Here is a 20,899-nt window from a genome sequence, read left to right on the forward strand (position 1 = left end):
TATACAATGTACCTATCATATTAGTCTCTAGAAAAGGAAATAACTGAAAAAAGAAATATATCACCTTCAAAGACACATTGACAAAATTAATTTCTTTAAGTGAACTTTTATTGACTGATTCCCAATAGGACACATTAGTATTTATAGGATAAATATTGCATAAAAAATTATGGAATGGCAATTATGGTTTCAAATATTGCTTTGCTCCACCTTTTCTGCTTTATTTTGTAACTTGTATAGGAATAAGTTTAAGGAAAGACGTTGGTTATTTGATACCATTCACATTTTGTTTCCTTTTTACTATCAAGGTCTTCCTCTTACTTTCTGAAAATGTTAACTTTTTCATTATTTGTTCACAGGTTGTGGGCAATGCTGGCAATATAGCATTTCTTGTCCCTCCTTAGTTGCCCCGAAAGGGTGGTGGTGGCTTTTGCCTTAAACTACAGCACTCCTCATGGTGATGGTGCTCCCATAGAGATGTTAGCTCAGGGATAAATAATATCAAAGAAGTAATAATTTGTATCAAAATCAGGGTATTATGACTTGGAGGGAAACTTGGAAAAGATATGACATTGCCACTCTTTTCCCGTTTCAATAGGAGAGCATTAAAGCAAGTTTGATGGATTGTGGTAGTATGTAGGAAGACAGTAGAAATTTAAAATGGTACAAATTCTGTGATCTAGAGGTGGAAGAGTGTGCATATAGAGTACAGGAGCAGTAGCGATGAAGCAGACTGCTCTGTCCTGGATAGTGTTGAGTTCCTTGCATGCTGTTGCAGCTGCAACCATCCCCGTGAGTGGCACAATTCCACCACAATCCTGGCACAGATGATAGGGGGGGCTTTGAGGAGTCAGTTTTTGCAGCCTCAGACATGTTCTTGTGTTGATATGATTAGTTTAGTTCAACTCTGGTCAGGAGTGACTAACCCCCCACCCCCAATCCTCAAAATGCTGATACTGAGACAATTGGTAATCGTGGTATGATTGAACCTAAGGGGAAGGTGGTTTAGTTTAATCTTGTTGGAACTGGTCAATGCCCATATTAATATGGTGCAATATCATCTCACATTGTCAGCCTAAATTTGGGTATTATCCATGTCCTGCTGTAGTCTGACATGGATCGCTTCATTATCAGCCAAGCTGAAAATGAAGCATGACACTGGAATAATCAGTGAACAAATCAGTCCCTTATATAATGAAGGTCATTAATGAAGATGGCCCAAGGAACTTCTGAAGCAATGTCCAAGGGTTTTGTTTGCCAACTTTACAGGACTATTGATGGCTCTTTCCATCATTTTGCTCATAATTGGGAGAGGGTTGATAGAGTTGTAGTTGCTGATGTAGATCTGTTTATTTTGTGGAAAGGATATCCTTCCTAATTGTCATGTAGCTGTCACTATGAAAGCTGCGGTGGAACACCCTGGCTACAGAGAGGATACTTCTGGTAAAGAACTGCAGTCAGTATCTTGTTGGAACCTAAATCCTTCGCTGTGTATAGTGCTCTCAGTTGTTGATAATGTAATGTGGAGTGCACTGAATGGGCTGAACACTACTATCCATGATGGAGAAAATCTCTGGAAAGAGCCAAAGAGAATCATTAACTCTACACTGATATTTCCAAATACTTCAGTCTTGCCCCTTTAACTTACAATGAGGGCTACTCATCTTCCTCCTCACATTGAGTGATTGTAACATCATGAGTAAAAGGGGCAAGTGTTCGTAATCCGTGGATTACCCATTCGATACCCAGTCCATTTACCTCAGCGGCCTTTTCTAGTCCTGTAATAACCATACACTGTCACAATCTAGCATATAGACTTTGTATTGCAGGTTAAGGGGGAGAGTGGTCTAATTAAAAGCTAATTGGTGACCTGTGAGAAAGGAATGGGCGCGTACAGAGTTTCAAAAAGTATGTATTTTCAAGTAAAAATCACTGCCTGAAGTGAGACACAACACTCTCTTCACCCTTTTATTCTCTTCCTCTCTATCATGAAGGTGCTGACTCATCCCCTCCCCTCCACGTTCTACACTGCATTTCTGAAGATACTGACTGATGCTGGGATATAACTCCATAATGACCCCTGTACAATACTGTAAATAGGTTTAAAAAGAACAAAGTATGAACATGTTGCAGCCCCAAATTACAGACTTTTCCAGTAGGAACCACTGGCAAGTGAAAGGAGGTTTCGCCTCTATTCTCTGCAGTCACAAACTAATTATGACATCCCAATATCGACCATTTATTGAGAAGAAGAAAAGCAAAGAGAAGTTGCAAGATTGAAAAGGAAGGCAATACAAATTATAAAATAGTGATGAGTCGGGCCTAGTTTGAAGATTATAAGAGAAAGAAATAATTACAAATGTAATGAGTTCAAATGTTCTGGAATCTGGAAAAAAAAGACTGAGAGTAGAAGAGGGGAAAGGCACTGGCATAGTAGTGACGTCAATGGACTAGCAATCCAGAGGCCCAGGCTAATGCTCTGGTGGAACAGATCCAAATCCCACCACAACATGTGGAATTCGAATTCCATTTAAAAATCTGGAAGTTAAAAAAGCCGACTGTCATAAAAACCTTTGGTTCACTAATGTCCTTTAGAGAAGGACACCTGCTGTCCTTACCTGGTCTGACCTACATGTGATTTCAGGTCCACAGCAATATGGCTGACTCTTAAGTGCCCTCTGAAAGGGCCTAGCAAGCCACTCAGTTGTAACAAACTGCTACAAAGTCACAAAAAAGGAATGAAACTGGACAGACCATCCGGCATCGATCTAGGCACCGGAAAACAACAACAGCACTCTCAACCCTGTCAACCCTGCAAAGTCCTCCTTATTAACATCTCGGGGCCAGTGCCAAAATTGGGAGGGCTGTCTCACAGACCTGTCAAGCAACAGCCTGACAGTCACCCCCACAGAATCATACCTGACAGATAATGTCCTAGACACCACAATCACCATCCCTGGTTATGTCCTGTCCCACCAGCAGAACAGGCCCAGGAGAGGGGGTGCCCTAGGAGTCCTCAAACATCAACTCCAGACACTATGGAGTCTCATGGCATAAGGTCAAACTTGGGCAAGGAAACTGCTTGCCGAGTACCACGTACTGCCCTCCCTCAGCTGATGAATCAGTGCTCCTCCATGTTGAGCATCCCTTGGAGCTACAGCACTGGCATATACTCGGCTATGTGAAAAGTTGTCCAGTTTTGTCCTGTACACAAATCCAACCCAGCCAATTACTGCCCCATCAGTCTACTCTCCATCATCAGTAAAGTAATGGAAGGGGTCATTAACAGTACTATCAAGCGGCAGTTGCTGAGCAATAAACTGCTCACTGACGCCCAGTTTGGGTTCCGCCAGGGCTACTCAACTCCTGCCCTCGTTACCGTCTTGGTTCAAATATGGACAAAAGAGCTTAACTCGCAAGGTGAGGTGAGAGTGACTGCCCTTGACATCAATGCAGCATTTGACCAAGTGTGGCATCAAGGAGCCCCAGAAAAATGGAGTCAATGGGAATCAGGGTAAAAAAACTTTGCTGGTTGGAGTTATACTGAGCATAAAGGAAAATGGCTGTGGTTGTTGGAGTTATTTCAACTCCAGGACATCACTGCAGGAGTTCCTCAGCTTAGAGTCCTGGGCCCAACCATCTTCAGTTGTTTCATCAATGACCTTCCCTTCCATCATAAGGTCAGAAGTGGGGATGTTCACTGATGATTGCACGATGTTCAGCACCATTCGCGACTCCTCAGATACTGAAGCAGTTCATGTCCAAATGCAGCAAGACCTGGACTATATCCAGGCTTGAGCTAACAAATGGCATGTAACATTAGCACCACACCAGTGTCAGGCAATGACCATCCCCAACAACAGAGGATCAAATCATCCCTCCTTGATGTTCAATGGCATTACCATCACTGAATTCCCCACTATCAACATCTTGGGGGTTACCATTGACCAGAAACTGAACAGGACTAGCCATATAAATACTGTGGCTACAAGAGCAGATCAGAAGCTAAGAATTGTGTGACAAGTAACCCACCTCCTGACTCCCCAAGCTTGTCAACCATCTACAAGGCACAAAGTCAGGAGTGTGATGAAATACTCCCAACTTGCCTGGATGAGTGCAGCTCCCACAACACACAAGCAGCTTGACACCTTCTAGGACAAAGCAGCCCGCATGATTGGCACCACATCCATAAACATTTACTCACTCCACCACCGACGCACAGTAGCATCAGTGTGCATCATCTACAAGATGCACTGCAGGAATTCACCAAGGCTCCTTTGACAGCACCTTCCAAACCCACAACCGCTGCCATCTAGAGAGACAAGGGCCGCAGATAAATGGGAACACCATCACTCATCATCCTGACTTGGAAATAAGTTGCCATTTCTTCACTGTTGCTGGGTCAAAATCCTAGAACTCCCTTCCTAACACCACTCTGGGTGTACCCACACATTGACTACAGTAGTTCAAGGTGGCAGCTCACCACCAGCTCCTCAAGGGCAATTAGGGATGGGCAAGAAAGGCTGGCCCTGCCAGCAAAGCCCACATCCCATGAATGAATAAAAAAAAGATGCAACTGTCCATGGCTGTGCAGTGGTCACTCCTACCGATACTGTCATTGTGGAGTCAAGGTCCCGCCTTCACATTGAGGATGCCCTCCATCCTATTGTGTGGCACTATCATGCTAAATGGGGTAGATTTTGAACAGATCTAGCAATTCAAGACTGGGCATTTATGAGCGCTGTGGTTCATCAGAAGCAGCAGAATTGCATTTGAACACAATCTGTAACCACATCGCCCAGCATATCCCCCACTCAACCGTTACCATCAAGTCAGGGGATCAACCCTGGTTCAATGAAGAGTGCAGAAGGACATGCCAGCAGCAGCACCAGGCATACCTAAAAATGAGGTGCCAACCTGGTGAAGCTATAAACACAGGACTACTTGCATGCCAAACAGCATAAGCAGCATGTGATAGACAGAGCTAAGCGATCCCACAACCAGCGGGTCAGCTCTAAGCTCTGCAGTCCTGCCACATCCAGTCGTGAATGGTGGTGGACAATTAAACAACTTGGAGGAGGAAGCTCCACAAATAACCCCATCCTCAATGAGAGAGGAGCCCAGCACATCAGTGCAAAAGGTAAGGCTGAAGCATTCATACAATCTTCAGCCAGAAGTGGAGAGTGAATGGTCCATCTCGGCCTCCGCAGGAGGTCCCCAGCATCACAGAAGCCAGTCTTCAGCCAACTCTATTCACTCCACATGATATCCAAAGGCAGCTAAGGGCACTGGATACTGCAAAGGCTTTGGGGGCCCTGACAATATTCCGGCAATAGTGCTGAAGACTGTGCTCCAGAACTTGTTGCGCCCCTAGCCAAATTGTTCCAGTACAGCTACAACACCGGCAAGTGGCAAGTAACATTCGCGCCACACAAGTGTCAGGCAATGGCTATCTCTAACAAGAGAGAATCCCAACATCTCCCCTTGACGTTCAATGGCATTAGCATCACTGAATCCCCCACTATCAACATTCTGGGGGTTACCATTGACCAGAAGTTGAACTGGGCTAGCCATATAAATACTGTGGCTACAAGAGCAGGTCAGAGACTAGGAATCCTGCTACGAGTAACTCACCTCCTGACTCCCCAAAGCTTGTCCACCATCTACGAGGTGCAAAGTCAGGTGATGGAATACTCCCTACTTGCCTGGATGAGTGCAGCTCCCACAACACTCAAGAAGCTTGACACCATCCAGGACAAAGCAGCCCACTTGATTGGCACCACATCCACAAACATTCACTCCCTCCACCACTGATGCACAGTAGCAGCAGTGTGTACCATCTACAAGATGCACTACAGGAATTCACCAAGGCTCCTCAGACATCACCTTCCAAACCCACTACCACTACCAACTAGAAGGGCAAGGGCAGCAGGTAGATGGGAACACCACCACCTGGAAGTTCCCCTCCAAGGTGCTCACCATCCTGACTTGGAAATATACCGCCATTCCTTCTCTGCCACTGGGTCAAGATCCTGGAACTCTTTTCCTAACAGCAATTGGGTGTACCTACACCACATGGGATGCAGCAATTCAAGAATTCAGCTCACCACCACCTTCTCAAGGGCAACTAAGGATAGGCAATAAAATGCTAGCCCAGCCAATGAAGTCCCCATCCCGAGAATGCATAAAAACAAAATTCCTGCTCAGTAACATCAGGGGGCCTGTGCCAAAACTTGGAGAGCTGTCCCACAAGTAGTCAAGCAACAGACTAGTAGTCACATTCTCAGAACCATAACGTCCCAGGCACCAACATCACCATCCCATTAGAGATGGCAGCACAGTGGCCATCAGAGGCAGATGCCCAAGTCCTCAACATTGAATCTGAACACCACAAAGTCTCATGGCATCAGGTCAAATACTAAAGCAGCACTGAGTATGGCAAGGGTAAAAAACGTACTCTGCGTGTGGGACTTTAATGTCCATTACCAAGAGTAGTTTGCTAGCACCAATACTGACTGAGCTGGCCCAGATCTAAAGTGCCACTAGACTAGATCTGCAGCAGATGGTGAGAGAACCAACAAGGGAGAAAAACATACTTAACCTTGTCCCCACCAATCTACCTGTTGTCGATGCATCTGTCCATTACAGTATTGGTAGGTGTGGCCACCTTGTGCTTGTGGAGGCCCAGTCTGGACTTCATATTCAGGATAACCTCCACTGTGCTGTGTGGAACTAGCTACGTGCTAAATGGGATAGATTTCAAACAGCTCTTGCAACTCAAAACTGAGCATCCATAAGATGCTGTGGGCCACCAGCAGCAGCATTTTATACAAGCACAATCTGTAACCTCATCACCCGGCATATCTCCCACTCTACCATTATCATCAAGCAAGGGAATCAACCCTGGTTCAATGAAGAGTGCAGGAGGGCATACCAGGAGCAGCACCAGGCATACCTAAAAGTAGAGGTGTCAATCTGGTGAAGCTGCAACACAGGACTATATGCATGCCAAACAATGAACCCAGCATGCGATAGAGCCAATTGATCCCACAGCCAACAGATCTAAGCTCTGCAGTCCTGCCACATCCAGTCGTGAATGTTGGTGGACAATTAAGCAACTAACTGAAGGAGGAAGCTCCACAATTATTCACATCCTCAATGAACCCAGCACATCAGTGCAAAAGAAGCATTTGCAACCATCTTAAGCAAGAAGTAACAAGTAGATGATCCATCATGCCCTATTCCTGAGGTCCCAGCGTCACAGGTGCCAATCTTTTGTCAATTCAATCCCCTCCATATAACATCAAAAAGCAGCTGAAGGCACTGAATACCGCAAAGGCAATGGGCCTTGACAACATTCCGGCAATAGTGCTGAAGACCTGTGCTCCAGAACAAGCCACTCGCTTAATGAAGCTGTTCCAGTATAGCTACAACACAGGCATTCAATGTGGACAATTGCCCAGATGTGCCTTGTACATAAAAAGCAGGGCAAATCTAGCCTAGACAATTACCACCCTATCATTCTACTCCCAATCATCAAAGTGATGGAAAGTGTTGTCAACAGTGCTATTAAGAGGCGCTTACTCAGCAATAACCTGGAAAGAAACATTTGCGCCAAACAAGTGCCAGGCATTCAATGATCGTCTCCAGCTAGAGAGAATCCAGCCTTCTTTCTTTGACGTTCAGTGGCATTACCATCACTGAATATCTCATTATCATCACCTTGGAGTTACCATTGACCAGAGACTGAAGCAAATCACCAATATAAATACCACAGCTACAAGTGCAGGTCAAAGGCTGGGAATTCTGCAGAGGGTAACTCAGCTCATGCCTGTCCACCATCCACAAGGCTGGAGGGTGATGGAATACTCTCCACTTGCCTGGATGAGCGCAGATCCATCAACACTCAAGGAGCTTGACACCATCCAGGACAAAGCAGCCTACTTAGCTGATACTCCATCCTGATACCCCACCCATCACCTTAACCATACACTCCCTCCACCACTAACACAGTGGCAGCATTGTGTACCACCTGCAAGATGCACTGCAGCATCTCACCAAGGCTCCGTCCACTGCAACTTCCAAACCCTCTATCATCTAGAAGGACAAGGGCAGCAGGTGCATGGGAATACCATGCAAGTTCCCCTCCTCCACAGTATCCTGATTTGGAAGTATATCGCCGCTGATCCTTTACCGTCGCTGGGTCGAGATTCTGGAACTGCCTTCTTAACAGCACTGGGGTGTACCACATGGACTGCAGTGGTTCAAGGCAGCAGCTCACCACCACCTTCAAGAGGGCAATTAGGGATGGGCAATAAATGCTGTCCTAGCCAGGCTTGCCCACATCCCAGGAAAGGATTTTTTAAAATTATACAATGAGCCATGATCGCAGTACAATGAGGATCTAGGAAAGAGACAATATTTATAACTTAAAAGGAATGAGACAACACAAGAATGAAGTTTAGGTTTGACTGAAACACAGGAGGAGCCATAAAAGAGGTGTCAGATCCTTTCCAAATGAGGAAAATTTGTTGAATTGCTTCTGCAGTACAAGAACAGCAGTGGCAGTCATTTCTGGAGGAGGACTGGAACACAGATTATGTTAGCCTCCTCTGAATATAGATGATCAAAACAGATATTCCACTCAAAATTAAGATCCAACTGTTATCGCTGAATCAAAACGAAAAGCAATGCAGAGTGTGAAATATTTTCCTACTTAATTTACAATTGCCACTGATGTGTCCTTATATTGCAGAAGTAATTCAAGGAGTCTTTCCCAGTTAAACCAGGAGGAGGATTACACAATTCTGTACATATTTAAGAGGTAAAATTGATGCTGCTCTTCAAACACTGTAGACCTAGTGAAAACATGTTTCTCAATATTATTGTTTCAGTGGGTCTGTCAAAGAACATAGTCATCACAGAATCAGTACACAGTTCAGATTGAAGACCAACATATTAATCTTTTATTCAATGACAATGAATCACAGAACATTAATGTTCCTTCTCAGTTTTGAATACTGTCAAAATCATTGTTTAATCAATTTGCAGGAAAATTACTTGTTAGTGTTCAAATTATGATTTTACCTGCACATCATGAAGTAATACCGAGAGGTTAGACAAAAGAAATCATTGTCAAAATTCTCCTAGGACAGAAGTGATTATAACAACTGACAACTGCTGATGAAAAAAAAGGGGTGGCAGATGAATTGAACAGGTATCTTGCATCAGTTTTCACTATAGAGGATACAAGTAACACCCCAGAAGCCGCAAAAACCAGGAAATGGAAGTGGGGAAGGAAATCAGGAAAATTACAGTCACCAGAGAAGTAAGTGGTACTGGCACTGCATTGTGTTGCTCTTTCTCCCTGACTAAATGTTGTACCATTTTCCTCAACAGAATTATGGTGGTCATTAATGGCAGGCCCTGCAGAACAAACTAGTTTTTGCCAGAACAAATTTTGTACTCATCATATAAATCGTAGGTCAGAAGATTGAACAGAATATAAGAAACAGCAAAGAATGCCTAAAAAACTAATAAGGAGGGAAAAATTAAGAGTATGAGAGAAAGCTAGGCAGGAATATAAAAACAGATAGTAAGAGTTTTTATAAATATTTAAAAAAGGGAAAAAAGAAAGTTAACAAAGTGAGCATTGGTCCTATAGAAAGTAAGTCTGGAGAATTGCTGATGAAAAACAAAGGGGGTGGCAGATGAATTGAACAGGTATTTTGCATCAGTTTTCACTATAGAGGATACAAGTATCACCCCAGAAGCCACAAAAACCAGGAAATGGAAGTGGGGAAGGAAGTCACCAGGGAAGTAAGTGGTACTGAGTAAATTGTTGGAGCTGCAGGCTGACAAGAGCCTGGGTCCTGATGGACTTCATCCTAGGGTGTTAAAAGAAGTGTCTAGTGAGATAGTTGGTGTGTTGACTTCATTTTTCCAAAATTCCTTAGATTCGGTGAAGGTCCCATTAGATTGGAAGATAGCAAATGTAACACCATTATTCAAAGAGGGAGGGAGAAAGAAAGTGGGAAACTACAATCCAGTTAGCTTAACATCTGTCGTAGGGAAAATGTTAGATGCTATTATTAAAGAAGTTATACCTGGGCACTTGGATAAGCTCAAAGTCATCAGGCATAGTCAACATGGTTTTGTGAAAGGGGAATCATGTTTAACCAACTTACTGGAGTTATTTGAGGAAGTAACATATGCTGTGGATAAAGGGGAACTGGCTGTACTTAGATTTCCAGAAGACATTTGGTAAAGTGCCACATCAACGGTTATTGCGGAAAATAAAAGCTCATGGTATAGGGGATAACATATTGGCATGGAAAAGAGGATTAGCTGGCTAACATAAAGCAGAGAGTGGGCATAGATGGGTCTTTTCTGGTTGGCAAGTTGCAAAGAATGGAGTGCCACAAGGATCAGTGCTGGGATCTCAACTGTTTACAATTTATATAAATGACTTAGATGAAAGGATTGAAGGGATGGTTGTCAAATTTGCTGATGACACAAAGATAGCTAAGAAAGTAAGTTGTGAGGAGGGTATCCGGAGGCTAAAAAAAGATATAAGTTAAGTGAGTGGGCAAAGGACTGGTAAATGGAGTATAATGTGGGAAAATATGAAATTGTCCATTTTAGCAGGAAGAATAAAAGAGGGTCATATTATCTAAATAGTGAGAGATTGCAGAGCTCTGAGGTACAGAGATCTGGGTGTCCTAGAGCATGAATCACAAAAGGCTAGTATGCAAGTACAGGAAGTAATTAGGACTGCTAATAGAATGTTTTAATTTATTGCAAGGGCAATTGAATACAAAAGTAGGGAGGTTATGCTTCCGTTGTACAGAGCACTAGTGAAACCACATTTGGAGTACTGTATACAGTCTTGGTCACCTTATTTCGGGAAGCATGTAAATATGTTGGAAGCAGTTCAGAGAAGGTTTACCAGACTAATACCTGGCATGGGTGGGTTGTCTTATGAGGAAAGGTTGGACAGGCTCGGCTTGTATCCGCTGAAGTTTACAAGTGTATGAGGCTACTTGTTTGAAACAAATAAGATCCTGAGGGGGTCTCGGCAGGGTGGATGTGGAGAGAATGTTTTCTCTTGTGGAAGAATCTAGAACTAAGGGTCGCTATCTAAAAATAAGGGGTTGCCCATTTAAAATAGAAACGAGGCAAATTTTTTTTCACTCAGAGTCGTAAGTCTCTGGAACTCTCTTCCTGAAAGGGTGATGGAAGCAGAGACTTTGAATATTTTTAGGGCAGAAGTGGATAGATTCCTGATAAGCAAGGGGGTGATAGATTACCTGGGATAGGTGGGATGCAGGTTTCAGGTCACTATCAGGTCAGCCATGATCTTATTAAATGGCAGGTTGGCCTACTCCTACTCCTTGTTCTTATGTTCGTATAGAATAGTTGAAGCAGAGATGGAGGCTGTTCTGACCATCTTACCTATGCCAGCTCTCTGCAAGAGTAACTCAGCTAATTCCATTCCCTCACCTTTTCCCTGCAATTTTTTTCTATTAAGGTGCTTAACTAACGTTCTTTCGAAAACCATGATTGAATCTGCCTCTAACACATTCTCAGGAAGCTCATTCCAGATCCTAATCACTTGCTGCGTAATAAAATTTACACCATATCACCTTTGGTTCATTTGCCATTCAGCTTTATTCAATGTCCTCTGGTTCATGACCTTCCTCCAATGGGAGCAGTTCTTCCCTATCTACTCAGTTCATGGACCAAAGCAAAGAATGACAATTATCACTGGGACTGAATTTCATTGATTTGCAAAAGGCGTTCAACAGTGTCAACGGATATTTAATATTAGATTCTCAAGGCTTATGGATTACCTAGGAAAGCCATCAGCATAGATTCTGTAACAAGAAACGCAGTGTATAAACAAGTGAATTATCTTACTGATTTGATGTAATAACTGGTGTCAGGCAAGGATGCTTCATGTCCCACATTATTTTTGGCACTATAACTGATTTTATGATGGGACATTCACCTAGCATCAAATCAGGCATTGCTTGGACTAGGGGATAATTTGGAGACTAGGCTTTTCAGACATCATTTGCCTCATTAATAAACAACGGAAGACATGGAAGAAATATAGAGCACTTCGATGAGGAATAGAGAAACATACATCCAACTTTGCTGACCATACCAAATTACATGGCACAGTAGGTAGTGTAGATGCGAGCAGAAATTTTCCAAGGGACATTGATAGGCTGGGCAAACGGGAAACTGTGGCAAATGGAGTTCAATGTATTGCTAATAATCTTCAAAAATTCCCAAGATTCTGAAAAAGTCCTCAGATGATTGGAAAACCATAAATGTAACATTTCTATTAAAGAAAGGTGGGAGAGAGAAGGCAGGAAACTATAGACCAGTTAGCATAACATCTGTCACTGGGAAAATGCTGAAATCCATTATTAAGCATGTAGCAGGGCATTTAGAAAACCACAATACGATGAGGCAGAGTTAGCAAGGTTTTATGAAAGGGAAATTAAGTTTGACAAGTTTATTAGAGTTCTTTGAGGATGTAATAAAAGGGAGAATAAAGGGGAACCAGTAGATTTAATGTATTTGGATTTCCAAAAATTATTCAATAAGACACCACATAAACCGTAAACGATTATCACACAAGTTAGGAGCTCGTGATGTTGGGGGTAACATATTAGCATGGATAGAGGATTGGCTGATTAACAGGAAGCAGATGGGATAAATGGGTCATTTTCAGGTTGGCAAACTGTGACTAGTGGGGGTGCCACAGGGATCAGTGCAGGGTCATCAACTATTTACAATCTATGTTAATTACTTGGATGAAGGGACCAAGCACATCGTATTATCAGCAAATGTGGCTCCAAAAATAGCTAAGGTGGCAAGTTGAGAGGCGGGCACAAATCTGCAAAGGGGTATATATAGGTTCGGTGAATGGGAAAAAATTTGGCAGATGGAGTATAGTGTGGGAAAATGTGTTGTTGTCCACTTTGGCAGGAAGAATAGAAAAGTAGAATATTCTTTAAATAGAGACAGACTCCAGAATGCTGCAGTAGAGGGATCCAGGTGCCCTCGTACATGAATTACTAAAAGGTAGCATACTGGTACAACAAGTATTAAGGCAGCAAACAGAAGGTTAGCCTTTATTGCCAGGGGTATGGGGTATATATGGAGGGAAGTCTTGCTACAACTGTGCAGGGCATTTAAGAACTCACCTAGAGAACTGTGTATTGGTCTCCTTACTTAAGGAGGGGTACACTTGCATTGCAGGCAGTTAAGAGAAGGTGCATTAGGTTGATTCCTGAGATAAACGAGGAAGTGAGGTTTACCTATTTTTTTACATAAAATAAACTGATCAGCGTATTGTATAAATGGTGAGAAACTATCAACCATGGAACAACAAAGATGCACAAAAATAAAAAATGACAAACCAAAATTAAACATCTAATGGAATTTTAGCCTTCACCTAAAGGGGGCTGGGTTAAAACAGTTTAAAGAAAATCTCATCTCCCCTCTGTTCTTTTGCCATTCAATATCTTTGTCACTGAAGGTAATGATTTTGCAACTGTTAGTCTGTCTATAAGCAATATATCTCAAAAACTAATCAGTAATGCCAACAAAACAGATAGTGTATGGCTGATAATAGAAATGATTAGTTTTTGGCGAAGCTGCGGATTCAGATCCAGATCTGGAATTTTTCAAAGAATCCATCAACGTCGAGAATTAGGGAGATTTGACTTTTTTTTTTAAATGCTGTGGGCTGTTTACTTAGAATGTCGTTCATTGCTTTAGAATGCTGTGAACAGTCCCAGTTGTTGTGGTGGGATTCATCACAGCTGTCAAAATGTGAGCAGAGTTTTCAGAGCTGGTTGATGGATTTGGATTAGCCTGAAGCCGCTTCATTGAGATGGGCGCTCTGAAAAAATTAATTTGTTTCAGCTCTGTAGTTATGAGCATCAACCATGCAGAGAAAAGCCAGAACTCCGTAATTGTAATAACATTAAGTTAACACAGAGCAGCAGAGGTGTGTGCTCTACTGAGTGCCCTCTTCACTTTTTTAGATCCATGCCCTTTGTTTACCCATCTTCCCAATAGTGGAAATGGTTTTTACTTATTTCCTCTATCAAAATCCCTCAATGTTGAAGATCTATATTAAATCTCCCTTTATCCATCTCTGCTTTAAGAACAATAATCCCAGATGCTCTACCCACTTTATATAACTTGAGTCCAAACCCCTGATAAATCTTCTTTGCACATCTTCAAGGCCTTGGTATCCTTTTTGCAATGTAGTCCTCAGAACTGAACACAATACGTGAGGCTTTTACAGTGATTTATAAAGGTTTAGAATAACTTCCTTGCTTTTGCACTCGATGTCTCGATTGATAAAACCAATAAACTCTAAAGTTTCTTTGATCTCTCCTTGTAACTAAAGTTTCTTGTCCCTTAATGAAACTCCATTGCACTCTCAACATTAACCATCCATAACTGAATATTTCAACTGCAGTCTCACTAATAATTTGTGTAGATTTAGCATCATTTCTGTACAAATAGCCCAGTCATCATCTCAAGGATCCCAAATGCTTTCTGTTCTAAAAAAAACTCGCCATTTGTCAGGATTTATCAGAATACCCAAATCTCTCCTCCACACATTTTAAAGTTTTACCATTCAGTGTACTTCTCCTTTGCTTAGTCTTGCACCTAAAAGGATGACTTCACATTCACTTAGATTAAATTTCAACTAAAATTGATCTGTCCAATCTAAAATTTCCACCCTCCAAAACAGTCTTGCATTCCTCTTCAGCCAAACATGCTCGATTTTTGGGCTGTCTGCAAATTTTGATCGTGTTCCCTGCATTCAATTCCCAACCATTTACATATATTGGAAAAAAATACTTGCACTAACATAAAACCACTGTTTTTATTTATTCTTTCATGGAATGTGGTTCCTTGACAAATCCAGCATTTGTTGCCCATCCCGAGTTGCCTTTGAATTGAGTGGCTTGCTAGGCCATTTCAGAGGGCAATTAGAAGTCAACCAATTGCCATCAGTCTGGTCAGGTAAGGATAGCAGATTTCCTTCCCTAAAGGGCATTAGTGAACCAGAGCGATTTTTTTACAACAATTGATGATAGTTTCATGATCACCATTACTAGCTTTATATTCCAGACTTATTAATTGAAATTGAATTCCACCATCTGCCATGATGGGATTAGAACCCAGCCTGGAGCTCATGGATTACTAGTATAGTGATAATATCACTACATCACTATCTCCACAACGCTACCTCCCCTAGTCATATCCCACCAATCTAAAGACATTCATTCACCACTCTATATTTTTTAAATCAAATTCCTATCCATGTTGTGGAATTTTTAAATTTTCACCCAAAATCATTTTGCTGAGCGACCTTCTTTCCTTCCTTCTAATGCATCCCATAAACCCTCTCTTCAACCATGTATTAGTCTGAAAAACTCAGACTCGCTCTACCTTCAACTGCCAAGAACTGCTCTTTTACATGAAGAGCATTATATGAAGACAAGCATTTTTCACTGAACATTTAAAAGTACTTACATCTTGAAACAGCTTCTTATCTGCTACCAGTTTTTTGGATGAAAGAGTCTTAGTGACGTGATAAAAGGCAAGCAATGCTCTGTGTTGACGGAGATCATCCTGCACTTTAACAGATTCCAACAGTGTTGGAATTAGTTCTGGCCAGTACCGAGGGCAATCTAACCTGGCAACCTTGGCAATCAGTACCCCAATTTGAGTTGCAATCTGTAAAGACATAAACAACAAGCAGGTTAAATCATTGAATAGTCCATGAAAGAAATGCAGAAGAAACACTGATGTTATGTTCTTCAAAACAAATATATAGTTTTGAGAAATCATCAGCTTTCAGATTTAAAAGAAAATTTTTGCCTAATTTCACTTATCAGTAAATAGTTGATTTTGTGGTTTTAGGTTATGAACAAAATATTTCATCAAATCAGAAATGCATAGACACACGAGGTACCAATCACTTTCATGGGTCTGCACTCATTTTTAATCAACGCTGGGTCATCCAATGAGTAAAGATATTTGAAAAAGTAATGTCTCTGTTCTACAAACCTTAAAATCAAATAGATGGAAAACTGCATTTTTGTTCTGAAGAACACAGAAAACTCACACTGAACTCTAACTAAAAATATGCAGAGGAGTAATCTGAATGAGGATGCTCGAGATTATACTGGAGTTCACCAAGAAATACATATAAGTGACAGCTGGACCACAAAGTGAAAACTGTCAAAAGAACTCTGGTTATGCATTGATAAGCTGTGATATCAAGACCACATCTCCATAATTGGTTGCATGTGAAAAATCCCATAGAAATATGTAAAGAGCAAAAGATTGTGTCCTGGTCACAATTCTTCTCAATTAAATGATTATCTGGTCATTTATTAGTACCACCAGCAAGTAGGTTTTTGTATTATCAACGTCCAAAATGTTTGGATGGCAGTATCAAGGGGCCCCAATGGCTACAAGTAGACAAGGTGAACATGACTTCACAGCTACTTCAGTTTTCAACTGCCAGTGTCTCCCCACAACGCAATACATAATGAAATGATCACGTGACATATTGCATGCTAAATGTGAAACTAGTTATTTAATCATATATATTTGTTTTGCATTAAGACAAACATAGAAATATATACATGCAAACAGACATCTTGATTGTAGCTTCCCAAGGAATCAGAAAAAGAACAGAATCACGGAATTATTTTTAATGGCACAGGAGGCCATTCAGCCCACTGTGTCTGCACTGGCTCTCCAAATGAGTATTATGGCCCAGTAATATTGCCCTGCCTTTTCCTGTACCCCTGCACATTGTTTCAATTTAAATTATCTAATTCCCTCTTGAATGCCTCAACTGAATCTACCTCCACTACACTTCCAAACAGTGCATTCCAGATCCGAACCACTCATGTGAAAAAGTTTTTTCTCACGTCATATTTGCTTCTTTTGCAAATCACTTTAAATCTGTGCCCTCTCTTTCTTGGTCCTTTTATGAGTGGGAACAGCTTCCCCCCATCTACTCTGTCCAGACCTTCATGATTTGAACACCTCTATCAAATTTCCTCTTAGCCTTCTTCTCCCCATCGAACAATCCCAACCTCTCCAATCTATCCTCATTGTTGAAGTTTCTCATCCCTGAAACCATTCTTGTAAACCTCTTCTGCACTCTTTCTAATGTGCTCACATCCTTCCTATAATGAGGTGCCCAGAACTGTACACAGTGCTCCAGCTGAGGTCTAACGTGTGCCTTATACAAATTCAGCATGACCTCCCTGCTCTTGTACTCTATACCCCTATTAATAAAACCCAGGATACTATACACTTATTAATTACTCTCTCTACATATCCTGCCATTTTCAATGATCTATGCACATATACATCCAGGTCTTTCTGCCTCTGCAGCACCTCTTCAAAATTTCACCACTTACTTTATATCATTTGTCCATGTTCTTCCTACCAAAATGCATCACCTCACACTTCGCTGCATTGAATTTCATCTGCCACCTCTCTGCCCACTCCAACAACTTGTCTGTCTTCTTCGAGTTCCACACCATCCTGCTCACAGTTCACAACACTCCCCAGATTCGTAAATTGTCCCCTGCATACCAAGACCTAGATCCTTAATATATATCAGGAAAAGCAAGGGTCCCAATACCGGCCTCAGGGGAACTCCACTACAAGCCTTCCTCCAGCCTGAAAAATATCCATCTACCACTACTCTCTGCTTCCTATTTTCAGCCAATTTTGTATCCACATTGCTACTGTCCCTTTTATTAGCAGTTCAGGACTTTGTAAGTAGTTTAGGGCTAATTTATGTCTCCAGATAAGATTTTTTAATTAGTTATAAACCCAGTAAAATTAGTATTGTTGCAAAAAGACAGAATTACTCACTATTTGAATACCGATTGGTGACAAAATATAAGTTCAGCTTCTACAAGGTATTTTAATTTAAGCATTTTTGTGAACACATTTACAGAGACACGCAAATGTATTTGGAGTCAAGGAAAATCACCATTTAAGAATCTAGTTGCACCATTATAGTAATTAAATTCACATTATTTCTGGTTTGGCAGAATGAGGCATTCATTATCAACACTACTGTTATAATGCTATTTATCACAATTTTCATCCTTGCTTTAATGCTGACAAAATAGCATGGTGATTTCTTGCACAGGAGGGCAAAAAATTGCCTTACAGAATTAACAGGTAGAAATCCATGTGAAATCATATCACCAACCTGATTCACTGGTTCATTAAAATTTGCAATGAGCCCTGCACGCAATGAGGACTTTTCTTCTTCTGATATAGCACTGTAACAAGTAAAAAAAAAAAAATTCTCAATGAAGGCTATAACTAGACAAATAATAATGAAACAAATAAATGATAATGACACAACCACTTTATTCATGAATTATCCCTGCCAAATAAAACCTTAAATCCAATACTAAAAATGCTGATAATGGCACGCAGAGTTTGTGGAACAGTGCCTTTTGTATGATTGCACAACATGGTGATTTTGACAATCCTGTCTCCTTTCAAACAAAGCATATCTGCAGTGGAAAATGCTGATAATGATAATGATAGGATAAAGGGCAGATCAGTGGAAGAAGGTGCAAACAAGAAAACAAGATTCACGACAGTTAAAGATGAACAGGGCACAATCGTGGAGATTGTAAATTTGACATTATCAGGGGAATGATCAGAGACAAGTTAAAATTAACTAGTAAATCTGGAATAAAAAGCTAAGATCAATAATGATGAAAATACCTGATTGCCATAAAAAGCCACCTGATTCACTAATGTCCTTCATGGAAGGAAACTTACTGTCCTTACCTGGTCTGTCCTAAATATGACTCCAAACCCACACAGCAAGGAGGCTGAATCTCAACTGTCCTCTGAAATAGCCTAGCAAGCCACTCAGTTGCACCAAAAAAGTCAAAAAAAATGAAGAATAAAAAATGGATGATCTGGCATCGACCTAGGGACCGGAAATGACAACAGTGCATCCAGCCCAGTCAACGCTACCAAGTCCTCCTTAGGAACATCGGAGCAGGAGTAGGCCATTCAGCCCCTCGAGCCTGCTCTGCCATTCAAATAGCTCATGGCTGATCATCTACCTCAACCCCATTTTCCGGCACTATCCCCATAACCCCTGATGTCATTCGTATCGAGAAATCTATTGATCTCTGTCTTGCCCAAACTCAATGACTGAGCTCCACAACCTTCTCGCGTAGAGAATTCCAAAGATTCACTACGCTCTGAGTGAAGAAATTCTTCCTCATCTCACTCCTTAATTGAATCCATTATAAAGGGTGTGATAACTGGACACTTAGAAAATAATGGTAGGATTGGGCAGAGTCAACATGGATTTGAGAGATTTTGGGAAGTGTTGATGCCCAAAGGGATCTGGGAGTTCTTGTTTATAAGTCATTGAAAGCTACGATGCAAATGCAACAGGCAATTGGAAGGCAAATGGTACATTTTTGCAAGGGGATTTTAAGTTCAGGAATAAGGAAGTCTTGCTGCAGTTGTATAGCACCTTGATGAGACCACAACTCCGAGTATTGTGCGCAGTTTTGATTTCCTTATCTAGGGAAGGGTATACTGGCCGTTAGAGTGATTGCTACAGAGATATACCAGACTAATCCCTGGGATGGCTGGATTGTCCTGTGAGGAGAGACCAAGGGCCTGTATTCTCTAGAGTTTAGAAGAATGAGAGGTGACTTCATTGTGGCATACAAAATTCTTACAGGGTAGGTGCAAGAAGGGTGTTTTCCCTGGTTGGGGGGGTCTAGAGCAAAAGGATTTAGTCTCAGAATAAGAGGCAGGCCATTTAAAATGAGATGAGGAAGTGGTAAATGTTTGGAATTCTCTACCCCAGTAGGCTGAGGAGTCTCAGTCATTGAGTATGTTCAAAGCAGAGGTTGACAGATTTCTAGGGGATAGCATGGGAAGGTGGCATTGAGGTAGAACATCAGCCATGATCTAATTGAATGGCGGAGCAGGCTCGAGGGGCCAAATGGCCTTCTTCTGCTCCTATGTTCTTATGTTAACTGGCTTACCCCTTATTCTGAGACTGTCCTCTGGTTCTTGACCACCCCCCATCTCCCCCAACCAGGGGAACATCGCTTCTGCATCGACCCTGTCTAGCCTTTTAAGAATTTTCTGTGTTAATGAGATCACCGCCCATTCTTCCAAACTTCAGAGAATACAGGCTCAGTCTCCTCAATTCTCTCCTCGTAAGACAGTCCCGCTATCCCCCCAGGAATGTTGAACATCTGCTGCAATCTCTCTGAAGCCAGTGGATCCTTCCTTCAGTAAAGGGACCAAACCTGTACACAATACTCTAGGTGCGATCTAAACAAAGTTCTATACAATTGAAGCAATACATCTTTACTCCTGTACTCAAATCTCCTTGCAATAAGGGCAAACATACCATCTGCCGTCTTGCTGCACCTTCATGTTAGTTGTCAATGGCTTATGAATTCAAAGATGTTCCCAACCCTCAGGCTTATTTTTTTTTGGTAACTCCAAGCCTCTTTCTTTGATCTAACACAATCTTTAACTTTTTTTGTTAGCCACGGTTGACTCACTTTTCCTGTTGGATTTCTGTGCCTTAACGGAAAGCATGTTTGTTGTAAGCAATGTTTTAGTTCTTTAAATGCGAGCCATTGTCTGTCTACTATCAAATCTTTTAATGTAGTTTCCCAATCCACCACAGCCAACTTGCCCCACATACCTTCATAGTTTCCTTTGCTTAGATTTAAGACCCCAGTTTTCGATTGAACTACACTGTTTTCAAACTTAATATAAAATTCTATGATATTATGGTCACTCTTCA

At 41.6% G+C, this 20,899-nt stretch overlaps 1 protein-coding gene across 5 annotated transcripts in view; it reads right to left on the reverse strand.

Moving 5' to 3' along the window:
- ipo11 (importin 11) overlaps nucleotides 1-20,899 on the reverse strand; it is a 699,237-nt gene that overhangs the window by 580,245 nt on the left and 98,093 nt on the right. For 3 of the 5 annotated variants that reach the window (XM_041187063.1, XM_041187053.1, XM_041187091.1), the window contains 2 exons: nucleotides 18,296-18,368; nucleotides 15,577-15,780 (listed from right to left, as the gene is read on the reverse strand). In XM_041187063.1, coding sequence (XP_041042997.1) covers nucleotides 15,577-15,780; nucleotides 18,296-18,368 — 277 coding nt within the window. The remainder of the gene's footprint in view (nucleotides 1-15,576; nucleotides 15,781-18,295; nucleotides 18,369-20,899) is intronic. The other 2 variants (XM_041187080.1, XM_041187071.1) reach the window with 1 other exon arrangement.

Source organism: Carcharodon carcharias, chromosome 1 (genome assembly GCF_017639515.1).
Source record: "Carcharodon carcharias isolate sCarCar2 chromosome 1, sCarCar2.pri, whole genome shotgun sequence".
Classification (NCBI taxonomy): domain Eukaryota; kingdom Metazoa; phylum Chordata; class Chondrichthyes; order Lamniformes; family Lamnidae; genus Carcharodon; species Carcharodon carcharias.